The 12,337-nt window shown below is 36.1% G+C and overlaps 1 protein-coding gene and 1 long non-coding RNA gene across 6 annotated transcripts in view; one reads left to right on the top strand and one right to left on the bottom strand.

Annotated features, from left to right (window-relative positions):
- On the top strand, positions 1–11,623 carry LOC113536643 (uncharacterized). The gene is made up of 4 exons (XR_003403691.2): positions 1–236; positions 9,758–9,858; positions 10,086–10,174; positions 11,538–11,623. It is a non-coding gene; the product is annotated as an uncharacterized LOC113536643 (long non-coding RNA).
- The window catches only part of LOC113536620 (sodium- and chloride-dependent GABA transporter 2), a 25,511-nt gene continuing 16,191 nt past the window's right edge, over positions 3,018–12,337 (bottom strand). For 3 of the 5 annotated variants that reach the window (XM_053232069.1, XM_053232068.1, XM_026930691.3), the window contains 14 exons: positions 11,516–11,718; positions 9,748–9,882; positions 9,394–9,534; positions 9,087–9,168; positions 8,796–8,928; positions 8,540–8,674; positions 8,322–8,425; positions 8,054–8,178; positions 7,645–7,757; positions 6,190–6,327; positions 5,908–6,010; positions 5,230–5,330; positions 4,661–4,831; positions 3,018–4,307 (listed from right to left, as the gene is read on the bottom strand). In XM_053232069.1, the coding sequence (XP_053088044.1) occupies positions 4,173–4,307; positions 4,661–4,831; positions 5,230–5,330; positions 5,908–6,010; positions 6,190–6,327; positions 7,645–7,757; positions 8,054–8,178; positions 8,322–8,425; positions 8,540–8,674; positions 8,796–8,928; positions 9,087–9,168; positions 9,394–9,534; positions 9,748–9,882; positions 11,516–11,711 (1,812 nt within the window). In that variant the 5' untranslated portion in view covers positions 11,712–11,718 and the 3' untranslated portion in view covers positions 3,018–4,172. Of the gene's footprint in view, positions 4,308–4,660; positions 4,832–5,229; positions 5,331–5,907; positions 6,011–6,189; positions 6,328–7,644; positions 7,758–8,053; positions 8,179–8,321; positions 8,426–8,539; positions 8,675–8,795; positions 8,929–9,086; positions 9,169–9,393; positions 9,535–9,747; positions 9,883–11,515; positions 11,719–12,337 lie in introns of those variants that run through there. The other 2 variants (XM_034311668.2, XM_034311671.2) reach the window with 2 other exon arrangements.

Genomic DNA, 12,337 nt, shown 5'->3' on the forward strand with positions numbered 1-12,337 from the left:
TTCATTACCAAGCCTTTGTATTTCCATAGTCTACCCAGTTATAGATCTTGTTTACATGTTTTGCCTTAAGTCTTGCCTAGTTCACATTGTTTGATATCGCTTGACCTCTGCCTGTTTTTTTTTTTTTTTTTTTTTACTGTACTCCTGCCTTACGTTTTGGAATTGTCTGCCTGTGTCTTCAGTAAAGCTGCTGTTTACCTGCACTTGCATCCTCTTCTGCCTCGTGACACCCACTTGTGAGTAATAAGCATTATAAAAATGGGTTTAATAGATTTACCTACCTGTATTGCAACTACTTTCTTTCACTATTTAAAACGTGAGGGAGCTATTACCATGCAGAACCTAGTACACTAAAATAGTGTATATGAAATTTTGTATATGCAGTTCTGTGTACACTCAGAAACAAAAAGGCTGAGTAAGCAGGAAAGACCTCACTGAAATATCTGTGGTGGGGCAAAGCTGAATAAACAGATGACTGATTTTGAATTCCGGTACCTGACATCACCTTTACCAAATATAGTCCCACCCAAGTGAAACTGGACAGAAGAAAACATCAGAGAAAAAAACAATCTGAATTCTTTGAGTTTATTTTTGCTTTCTGTGGTATTTTCAACACAGAAGCTACAGATAATCATAAAAACTAATTACATTTACATATGACATTTGGCAGATGCCCTTATCCAGAGCAATTTACAGAAGTGCTCTGAAGTCTCTATCACTAAATACATCCTGTTACTGGTTCACTAGGTCAAGGACTAAGAATACCATCAGTCGAAAAACTCTGTTGGGGAGGAAATATAATAAGAAAAACACATAGACAACACAATTTTTTAATATAAAATAATTTTATAGAATAATTTTTAAAAATAATTTGGCAGAGGCTTTAATAATTAGCTAATTAACAGTAGCATTATGCCAGATGCTCAGTGTCAGGTTCCAAGCATGGTGGTACTAGCCGTCTGTTTGCACAACTTGCAAGTGTGTAAATCTACAATATGACACACTGTGTATGTTCATATGAGGTTCATGTTCTCTGGACCACCAACATGTGGTCAGAATTGAAGTATAAATGTAAACTGCAATCACAGATTAACTGGCTGCATCAATTATGCCGAATGTTGCCTTTTAAAATATTGATGCATTAAGTTAATAGAATTAATTTATGCCATAAATATTGTGTTAATTTACCCCAACATAAAAAGAGCTGTAGTAATAAAATAGGAAACCAAGATTCCTGTAGAGCTGAGCTATGTTGTTGTGCTTTCAGCTGCTCCCGTTAGGGGTCACCACAGCGGATCGTTGGTCCGTATGTTTGATTTGGCACAGGTTTTACGCCGGATGCCCTTCCTGATGCAACCGTCCTATTTTATCCGGGCTTGGGACCGGCACTGAAAGTACACTCCCAGTGGCAGGGTTGGCTCCCTGCCCTGGAATCAAACCTGGCCAGCGGCGGCGAGAGAGCAGGAAAAGTACTCTTTTATAGAATAGTAATCTATAATACCTATATGTTAACCTATAGTAGACTATGTTAATTGTCCTGAAATTCTTAAATGCTTATAGGAGTCCTTTCTCTAATATTAATTATAATTCTTTTTCAAAAGGCAGAGAATAAAGATTGAATTATATGACGATAGCTTACATTATTATTTGAGATCATGTGTCATTAGAAAATGTGGAGCCATGAATTCTGGTCCATGGTGGTTCATTAACCTATGATTCATGAAATGAAGGGTTGTGTGAACGTGCTTGTTATTTTTGCCAAAATGAAAAGAGAAGGGAAATAGTAGAGTCTTCTTCTGAAACAATTGGCTCAATTTCTTCAAAGCAATAATTACAATAAATAAAAATAATAATTATTGCAAGATGATCAAATATATCCTCTAAATTAAATGGCAAATTACAAATTATTAATTAACTTTTATTTTTTGATGGGTTTTATATCCCTTTTGTTAGTGATCTCCTCGGCAAATAAAGAACAAAAATTATGTTTATATGATTTTAGGTCTTTCTTATTGCCACAGTGATTTTGTGCCATGCAAGTTCAGATGAATGTTTAACCTGTATAAGGCATTTTTCTTAAAGTCTGATCATTAGTGCACATGCAATATTCCCAGTATTGTTTTTTGTATCTAAGGCATGATCCTTGGTGAGTTAAAGTAGATCAAGAACATGTTCAACAAGCTGGCAGACATGCCACATCATCAATATACTCTTGTCCACCACAGTCCTACCCATAATCCCAACCTGAATTGAGCCCCAAAACAATGTAAGTGGTATTTATTTTTAAATGGCTTGTAAATTAGCCCCACAAGGTAGCTCAATAATGAATAATAATGAATAATATTGTGTGCCTTTTGAAAGTTCAGATTATATTTGCTAAGTGGGTAGAGAATAATCTTTCAATTTACTGTCATTCATACTGTTATACCCTTACCATCAGCAGAGTCTGTATCCTCCTTGTCTCAATCTTCGCAACACACTTCTCACACAGTGTATAAGAAAAATATTTAAACCTCTTGAATGTTATAAACTTTTTTATATTTTTAAATTTGTACTATATTCTATATTTCAAACTTGTATGCTGTCTCACAAAACTGTCAAAGCCAAAATAAGTTTTGTTTTTGTTTTTTCCAGATAAAGAACTATGTTGGTGGTATTCAAACCTCAAACATTAATATTTGCTAATGTTTTGCTCTTGCCCTTTGCTAAAATCACAACTTTTGGGATAATGCAATAGTTAAGTTTAATTATTAAATCTGTAATGAATAATTATTATTGATAATATAAAATATAACAATTTTATTAATAATATAAAGTATACAGTAAAATACATTACAAGACTCATTGACTATATGGTGGTTCTAGAATATGAACTTCTAAATAATATCATCTTTGGGCTCAGTTATTGAATTTTTTTTAAATAAGTACAATTTCTTAAAATTATAAGAGGTACTTAATCCACCCAAATTATGCAACAACAGAGAACTGTTCAAGGAATAGCAGTATAAATGCAAACATCCAACATTTTAGTATTTTTTATTTGAACATATTAAACATGTAATGTTCAAACTTTGCACAGTTTTTGCACTTCACATTGATATCTTAAAAGCAAGTAAACTTTGTGAAACTGACAATTATAGAATTTGTCCATTAGATGGAACTATTTCCCCTGACAGAAGAGAAGATATTGCACTGCACTATATATAATACTTCTGTTCTGCTAGATAATTGGCTAGCTTAGTAAGTAGCAAGCTGATCTGACCTAGTTCAAATAAAATAGATCATACAACTCAGAAAGCACATTAACTGTACCTACTGTACTTTGGCTGAAAACTCCACTCCTCACTTTGTGCTGTGAGTGCCTACTTAAAGGAATCAACAATGGACTATTAAGAAAGTAATGAAATGCAGTGGCAGGCACAATAAATGACTTGGACTGAAGTTGTGCCTGAAGTTGTAATTAATTATTGAAGTTTAAAGATTAACTCATACGCAAATGGTTGTTTACAGTTTGTAAGAAATATTGGAATGCATCTCAGATAATCAGTAGCAAATAAGTGGGCTCATGACATACAATGTTTTTTTTTTTTGTATATATCCATTTTTGAGGCACTTAATGTTTCTAAACTTTCTAATAATGCATGAGTATCAGGTGCAGACACGCAGTATTTGTAAACCTGAGAGGTCTTGAAACAAGCTTTTAAAAATAGGTTTATAGGAAAATAGGCTAACAGTGCTAACATGATTGCGGACCACACCTATTTACAACAAATGTATACAATCTCATAAAAATACATTATGAGTAAAAACACACAAATCTAAAACAACTATCCTTGTGCAGCAAAATCATCCATATAAATCCATCCACGGTCATACAGCCATTGCTTAAAACTTAACAATCATAAATACTAAACAAATAGATTAATTATGGTTCTCACAAAGCTTTGCTTTGAATAATAAATGTTATGCAATGTCAGTATTGAGTAAAACTAGTATCTCTGCTCTTCTGTTCACATAGATTATTTATACCAACATATTAGTTAAACAGTATACAAGAGATACAGATTAAATGTAAATAAATAAATGCACATAGCCATGATCTGTGATAGGCAGCCTGTTGCAGTGTGTGTGTGTGTGTGTGTGTGTGTGTGTGTTTTGATAATGCAGAAAGGTCATACATCTACTGGAGAGTGTTGACGCAAAGTCTGCAGATCTGTGAAGGTCTCAAAAGTGCGAGAGGCGAGGACACCTTTGGGTGACTTAGGATTAGACAGATCTTCAGCAGGAGTACATAGGGTTTTCATTCTCTGGAAATATATATATGTATTTCATTCACTCTCAGTTTTATAAGCATCAAATTATTATATATCATTTATATACACATTATTAAAGTGAGAATTCTGAAAATCATGAATTCTGAAATCATGAATTGAAAATTATGAATGGCCAGGCATCTACTTAAAGTATTTTTTTAAAGACAACCAATAATCAAATCAAACAAAATGAATTCCTGACATTTACTGTTAACTTATATGTAATACTTACTTTTATCAGTAGCAATATAGCCATTTTTTTTTGCTAACAAAAAAATAACAAATTGCTCTACTGAACTCAAAGCAGCCCCCTGTTTTGAGAAAGAGTGAGTGTGCTTCAATCTTACCTGACTTATTGAGCCAGGGGTCTTGCAAAATGCATACACCATCCATAAAGGGACCAACATAGTGGAGGAGAGTGTGAAGAAGCCTCCGAGAGCGTAACCCCACCAGGGGTACTCATATAGGTTATTCAACTTGAGAGGAGTGTACTTAACCAAGGAGAATACAAATGTCCCCTGCAGGAAAACATAAAGGGGTGGCACAGGAGGGGACAATGATGAGGATAAGGAAGATGAATATGGGGTTTAAAGAGGCAGACTTTAACATAGGCTCAAGGTTCTACAGTAGGTGAAACTCTCGTCTGTCTTTTCCAGAAAGACAGGCGCTGGTGACAGGTGTCACAAACAGACTTACTAAGACATACTGACTAAGAGATGGCTGATCCAATGCACAGCAAGATGACTATGCATTGATTTCATACATTACATGATGCTGAAGTGGAAGATATTAGATAACATAGTTCAACACTGCTTTTTTTTACATTGACTAAAACCCTCATGCAATGTTAAAAAGTGTCAACATTTACATCACCTTCACTTGTAGCTACAGAAATGTTTCTCTCCATATAACTTACTATGCAAATAATAGGGGTCACATATTTCCAGCAGAGCTTCATATGGGGCCAGGGACGATAACCAATCATGTCTTCAATGTTGTCATACAGACGGTCTGCACCTAGAAGAGAGAGATTTTTTAAAAAAAAAAAAGTAGATGATTGATCATTGTTTTTAATTATTACTGTGTTATTTTGAGATCATGTAGACAGGGACATCAAAGCTGTATGAAATACCACTATTAATGTGTTTCTGGGGTGTCCAAACAACTAAATTGGCCATCTATGTGTGCAGTTTTACCATACAGTAAAACTGCATAAAACCTTCATTATCATGTAATTCTCCTCCTCTTCCTCCTTAAAAACCTTATCTCTGTGTATAGTTATCAAGGCAACAGCGGCATCTAAACAAAGGGCGATGAGAAAACAGAAAGCAAATGTATGCAACCAAAACTAATACTTTGCATCTGTGATTGATTTTTGTTACTACTAAGTAGCTGTCAATGCACAGCATCAGTGTTTCCATACAATCCTAATGAGTAAAACTTATCAAATAATTATAGATACTAGTATTAGTAAACACTATTGTATTTACTACTTGTAAGTACTACTAAGAATATACACTATGGCCTTGTTTAAAAACATTTTGGACATTCCTTGTTTTCATCAATCCCAATAAGATATGACAAAACTCTCTACCATAAACCCATCCAACACAGATGGACTGAAGAATGGCAAAGGCCAGCAAAGTCATTCCACTGCAAGCGTAATAATCAAATAACTGGAAGACATACAGTCCGCCCTTTAAAAAGAGAAAAAAGAAAAACAAACACAGAGAGAGAGAGAGAGAGAGAGAGAGAGTGAATAAGCTATATATCTCAACAGGTTATACAGGCATTCATTTAACACTAGCACCAGTTGAATGTTGAATGTAATGAACAAGAAAATCCAAATTCTCATCCAATAAATCTGAGCTCTCACCTCTGTTACCATCAGAAGACCAATAAGGAAGCTGACTACACAGATTAGGAGAAGCAGGATTTTACGTCGGTGTCCATTTTGGAAGAATGAGGGGTACATGTCTGAGATTGCTGTTACCAGGGCTTCATGATATACAAACTGCACAAAAATATAGTGTTCCTCTATTAGCAATTTGCATTAAGCTAAAGTGGACTCAGAAAGTATTCAGACCCATTTACTTGTTGCACTCTTTATTTTGTTGTGGATCTGATTATGCTTAATTGCCCATAATGATGAAGTGAAAACATATTTTTAGAGATTTTAATTAATTAAAAATCTAAATTAGAAATCTCATATTCACAAACTTTTTCAGGCCCTTCACTGTGGCACTCCAAACTGTGGTCAGGTGCATCCTGTTTGCTTTAATTATGCTTGAGATGTGTCTCGAACACAATTGGAGTCCACCTATTGCAATTTGAATTGACTGGACATAGTTTGGAAAGGCACACATAAGGGCCCACAATTTACACTACATTGTCTGGACAAAAACCAAGCCATGAAGTCCAAGGAACTGTCTGTGAATCTCTGCGATCAAATTGTGGCAAGGCATAGATCAGGGCAAGGATATAAAACAATTACTAAGGCTTTGAGGGTTCTCAGGACCACAGTGGCCGCGATAATTTTGAAATGGAAGAAGCTTGGCACAATCTTGAACCTCTCTAGTGTTGGCCATCCAGCCAAATTGGGCATCCGAGAAAGAAGGGTCTTGATCAGGGAGGTAAGAAGGAACCCAACAGTCACGCTAAAAGAACTCCAAAAGGCCTGTGCAGAGATGGGAGAACCTGTTGGATGGACAACCATCTCTGCAGAGCTCTATAAGTCAGGCCTTCATGTCAGAGAAGCAAGATGCGAGCCACTGTTAAGTAAAAGGGATACGAAAGCACAAAGGAATCTGGCAACATGTGGAAAAAAGATTCTCTTAAACCTCTCAAACATCTGTGGAGAGACTGGAAGACGCTCGCCATCCAATCTGATGGAGCTTGAGAGGATCTGCCATGAAGAATGGGATAAACTGCCCAAATCCAGGTATGCAAAGCTTGTAGAGATGTATCCAAGAAGACTTGTAGCTATAATTGCTGACAAAGGGGCTTCTACAAAGTATTGAAAAAAATTTCAGTTTTTTTTATTTTTAATTAATTTTCGAAAATCTCTTAAAACATGTTTTCATTTCATTATTATGGGCGATTAAGTGTAGATTGATGGGTTAAAAATGTCAATTATATCCTTGTCAAAATCAGATCCACAGCATATCAAAGTGTCTGAATACTTTCTGAATCCATTGAATCCACTGTTTATCAAGCAGTACATTTATATGATAATATGTGGATTTCAGGGTTATATAAAGGAATTTTTCTCACTGATGAAAATAATAAAGAGGAATAAAGGCAACAATAAACTTTGTCAAAGCACACTTGCCTCACTATCTAGTCCAAGGAAAAGGATCATAATGAAGAAGAAAACTGCCCATAACTGAGGGAGAGGCATTAAGGCCACTGCACGTGGGTAAGCAATAAATGCCAGCCCAGGACCTAGAGGAGTTAGACATGCAAAATGATTAATATGTTTCTGAGAGAGTGTTTAGAGATTTCACACACTTGTGATTTTTAAATAATTAGTGGTCAGCAGGTTTTACATGCTCATTTGTCACTTGTCATGGCAATGATAACTGTTTATGTCCCTAAATGGATGGTGTTCTTTTCTTGTAGTCTTGTTTTCAAAGAAAGAGTAATGTAATATTAATATTAATATCAATGTAATATTAATATTTACTCCCTGTATTTTCTTTGAAAGGTAAATTGACTCTGAATCAATATTGTTGCCATACCTGACTCTGCCACCATTGAAATATCCATTCCCTGTTCATCTGCCATGAAGCCCAGCACAGAAAAAATGGCAAATCCAGCCACAAAGCTAGTCATACTGTTTAGCAGGCACAAATACAGACAGTCTCTGAAAAAAAAATTAAAATATAAGATGCAACAAACTGGATAGCATGAAATATCACATTCTCTATTCCCATGCATATACTATACAATCTCAAGTCTAATCAAGCATTAGAAAACAATAGGTTTTTAATAGACAAATTTATTCACCTGTAACAGTTGTTGTCATATTTATTATAGCTTCCTAAAGCTGTCAGAGTCCCTGTGCAAACTCCATAGGAGTAAAATATCTGGCTACCTGCATCCATCCACACCTGAAAGGAACATAACACCTAAATATATGATGTGCGTGTGATATGTTTAAAACGCAAAATATCATCATTTTGCAGTTAGCTTTTTTCAGCCACGTCTAAATTAATGTTTGCTACCTGAGGGTCTGTGAGGCGAGTAGGATCTGGGTAGAGATAAAATGTGATACCACTACTTGCTCCAGGCAACGTCAGTCCACGTACCAGCAGCACCATCAACATCAAGTAAGGAAAGGTAGCAGTGAAATAGACCACCTGTGAGACACGATACTCTCACCCTAAGCTAGGTACCCATATTCCTGTCATCTCCCATCATTTTATCGTTATCTGGCAGTGGCCAACACAGACTAGAATACTGTGAATTTTAAGCACCTACCTTGCCTGTAGACTTCACGCCATTAAACACACAGAAGAAGCAGATGGTCCAAGCCAGCAGGAGACACAAAGCCAGCTCCCACCTCACATTACCTATTTCTTCTATGCCACCAGACAAACCCAGAATCCTCTTCCTGTAAGCACAGAAAATAGTTGATCTCTAATCATCTGTGCTTTCTCCTAAATTATGTGAACTATGACACTGACTTTCATAATAAAGCTGAGACATGTACAGTATTTTGGCACATATGTACATGTAGTTCTCTTTCCCGTTCTAATTCCCAAAACTCACTCCCAGAATTCCACAACTGGCGATGTAATTTTGTCTGGAATATTATCGGTCATGTTGTTCTTGCTAAATTCCATGCAGTACTCTGTAAGACAGAAAACAAACTTGTTCTAAAGTTATTTGATGCAAGTAAACTGCTGTTGAGAATTATAACAAATGATCAGCAACAAAAGGATTTGCATTCCATTAGACTTTCACTAAGAGATATTTGTGTGAAGCTTATCATTAGTTTAACTGGAGTGTTAGAAAAGCACACAGTGTAACTCTAGACAGCTGTATGGGCAGTTAGTGACAATGGCAGCAGTATTACCTGTGTTCCAGCTATTCTTGCAGTTAGCCCATGGGAGCTCTGAGCTGAATGAGAAGAAAAGGTAGAGAAGTGCCCAGGCCAGAATAATGATGTAATAAACTCCAGTGTACAGGATCACAATCTGACTACCATAGCCCAGCCCTGAGGGGGGAAAAATTAAGAATATACAGAAAAATTAAGAATATACTGTAGTAATTCCCAATTAAATGATGGTATTTTAATGAAAATAAATACAAACAAACAAACATCTACGTATATGCATTTATTTGATCATGTGTAACTCTTTTGCAGCTGCCTATTTCTAACATTTTTGGAATACTGCTGATTGTCAATGGGTTATTTTTTTGTGTTTACCTTCAAAAAGAGGGCAGATTTTCCTCCAGCATGTGATGCCACCCTGGCTAGTGTACTGGCCCAATGATGTCTCCAAGAAGAAGAGGGGTATGCCACAGGAAAATAGGAACAGTATGTATGGCACAAAGAAAGCTCCTTTGAGACAGACAAATAATATTGAATACACAATACCTAAAAGTGACTTCAGCTAATCTACTTATAATGTTATATAAAGTGACAAACTATATAAAGTGACATTTCTGTTATTCTCATGCACACCCTTGCTTTGTTTAAGCATCATGCAGATTATTTGAGAAAGAGGGAAGCGTGTAAACTATTGTACATTTCTGTTCACTAAGGTCACTACATGTCTTACCACAAAACCGAGTATACAACTTCACCCACCACCTCATGCAGCCCCTGTCCTAGGGAAACAGCACCACATACAGTAGGCATTTTTATTCTGTTTTTATAGGAATGAATTATATGCTCAAACATTTGTGCACATATGACCATCACACCCATATGTGGGCCTTTCCCAAACTGTTGCCACAAAGTTGAAAGCACACAATTGTCTAGAATGTCTTTGAATGCTGTAACTTTAAGATTTCTCTTCACTGGAACAAAGCAAGCTCCATGAAGACAGAGTTAAGGTTGGTGTGGAAGAACTTGAGAGGCCTGCACAGAGCCCTGACCTCAACCCCACTGAACACCTTTGGGTTGAACTGGGACGCTTACCGTGCCCCAGGCCTCCCATCAGTGCCTGACCTCACTAATGCTCTTCTGGCTGAATAATCACAAATCCCCACAGCCATGCTCTAAAATCTAGTGTAAAGCCTTCCCAGAAGAATGGAGGTTACTATAACAGCAATGGGAGGACCAAGTTTGGAATGGGACGTTCAACAAGCACATATGGGTGTGATGGTCAGGTGGCCACAGAACTTTGGCTATATTTTGTATTACCAAAGTGCCTGATGCTAACTTTCCCAGTTATATCAGTGTATGTGATTTCTATATAGATCTAGTTAGGATTCAAGTTAGGATTTGCAATGTTGCCTTTTTCCCTTTTTCCAGCCTTCACCTCTTACAAAAACAGAGCCCCCTTTTCCTTAAAAGGCAATTCATGAGGCAAATGTAGCTCCAATCCAATTATTTTTAGATTTATTTCAAAATCAGAGAACCTGTATTGGTGACCATAAAAACAACAAACAACTATAACATTTAAAGACCTACTACTAAAAAAAAACAACCTAAGCAAAGTATTTATATGGGCCATTCAAATGGATTGCTGCTCTTCAAATGGGTTCTCTGCATTTAAGAAAAAGAGGAATGGCTCTGAGAGAAAGGAGATTAGAAATCAGTGCTGAACAGTTAGAGGCCATTTCGGTTTAAACCCTAATAATAAATTGTCCCTCACTATATTGAGAGAATTTTCTCAACAGTGTGCCAGGGAGAATACTCTCATATTATATGTTTTTTCTGATTTAAACTGTCTTCATCTGCATCTATGTCTGAGATAGATTTAGCTGCTCTGACACTGTGAAGCCTAAGTTAAACTGAAAGCTAGCTCACTAACTCAAGTGTTCTGCTTTGTGGTGTACCTCCATTTTGTAAACAACAAATGTAGTCTTATAAGTTTCACATTTAAAATATTTGATCTTATACACTTTATTAAAGCAGAATAAAAATTGTAGCCTTATTATACATGTGTTGATAGAGTACATGCAGAAAGAACTGTAGTATAAGTAAGCATTAAAGAAGCTGTGGTTTGGTAAGTAAAGGAACTTACCCCCTCCATTTTTGTAACACAGATAAGGAAACCTCCACACATTTCCCAGACCAACGATATGTCCTGCAACAGCCAGAAAAAAATCCATCTTACTGGCCCACTGTTCTCTCTGCTGTGGTTTGCCCTGGGGTTGTGCCATGGAGCCAGCTACATTCACCAGCTTTAATTTGACTGTGGGCTCAAAGCTGTCCTTCATGATGCAGCTGAGAGAAGAAAACCCAAATGAATTAAAGAATTAACAAATTAATTAATTAATAAATATTCTTCCATAAAAAAGAAAAATTAATAATGATTATTCCTTTTATTAACATATTTTACTTAATTGCTAATGTTTCAAGGGAAATCTAAATGCAACTATTAAATTATGGAATGTAGTTGTAGCATTAATCACTCTGTAAATATACCCCTTTTAAATCCAGTACGTTTGGCTACTTAAAACAAAGGAACAGCATGTACAGTAGTAATTACATATGTTGTTGTTATGTAACCTTGGGAACTTGATGTGAAATGGGGCCCATATATGCTGTGAGCAGATCTGGGGAGCATGATAACAGTAAAATTGTCCTTCACTGGGCAAAGGTCACATGCAATATGGTGTTACATAAATATCTTCCATGTGTTTTCCCCAAACAAAAAAAAAACACTTTTAAACTTTAATGTTGCCCTATTAGGATAAATATTTTCTGATACTGCTCTTGATCATTAAAGGAAGTTATACTGAACCCAATGAAGCTTATCATTGTCTATCATTTTTAATTAGTCATACTAAAAGGGAGTCATAACTAATCGGCCAAACTTGGCAAATGTCAAATGTCCAGTACG

Source organism: Pangasianodon hypophthalmus, chromosome 2 (assembly GCF_027358585.1).
Source record: "Pangasianodon hypophthalmus isolate fPanHyp1 chromosome 2, fPanHyp1.pri, whole genome shotgun sequence".
Classification (NCBI taxonomy): domain Eukaryota; kingdom Metazoa; phylum Chordata; class Actinopteri; order Siluriformes; family Pangasiidae; genus Pangasianodon; species Pangasianodon hypophthalmus.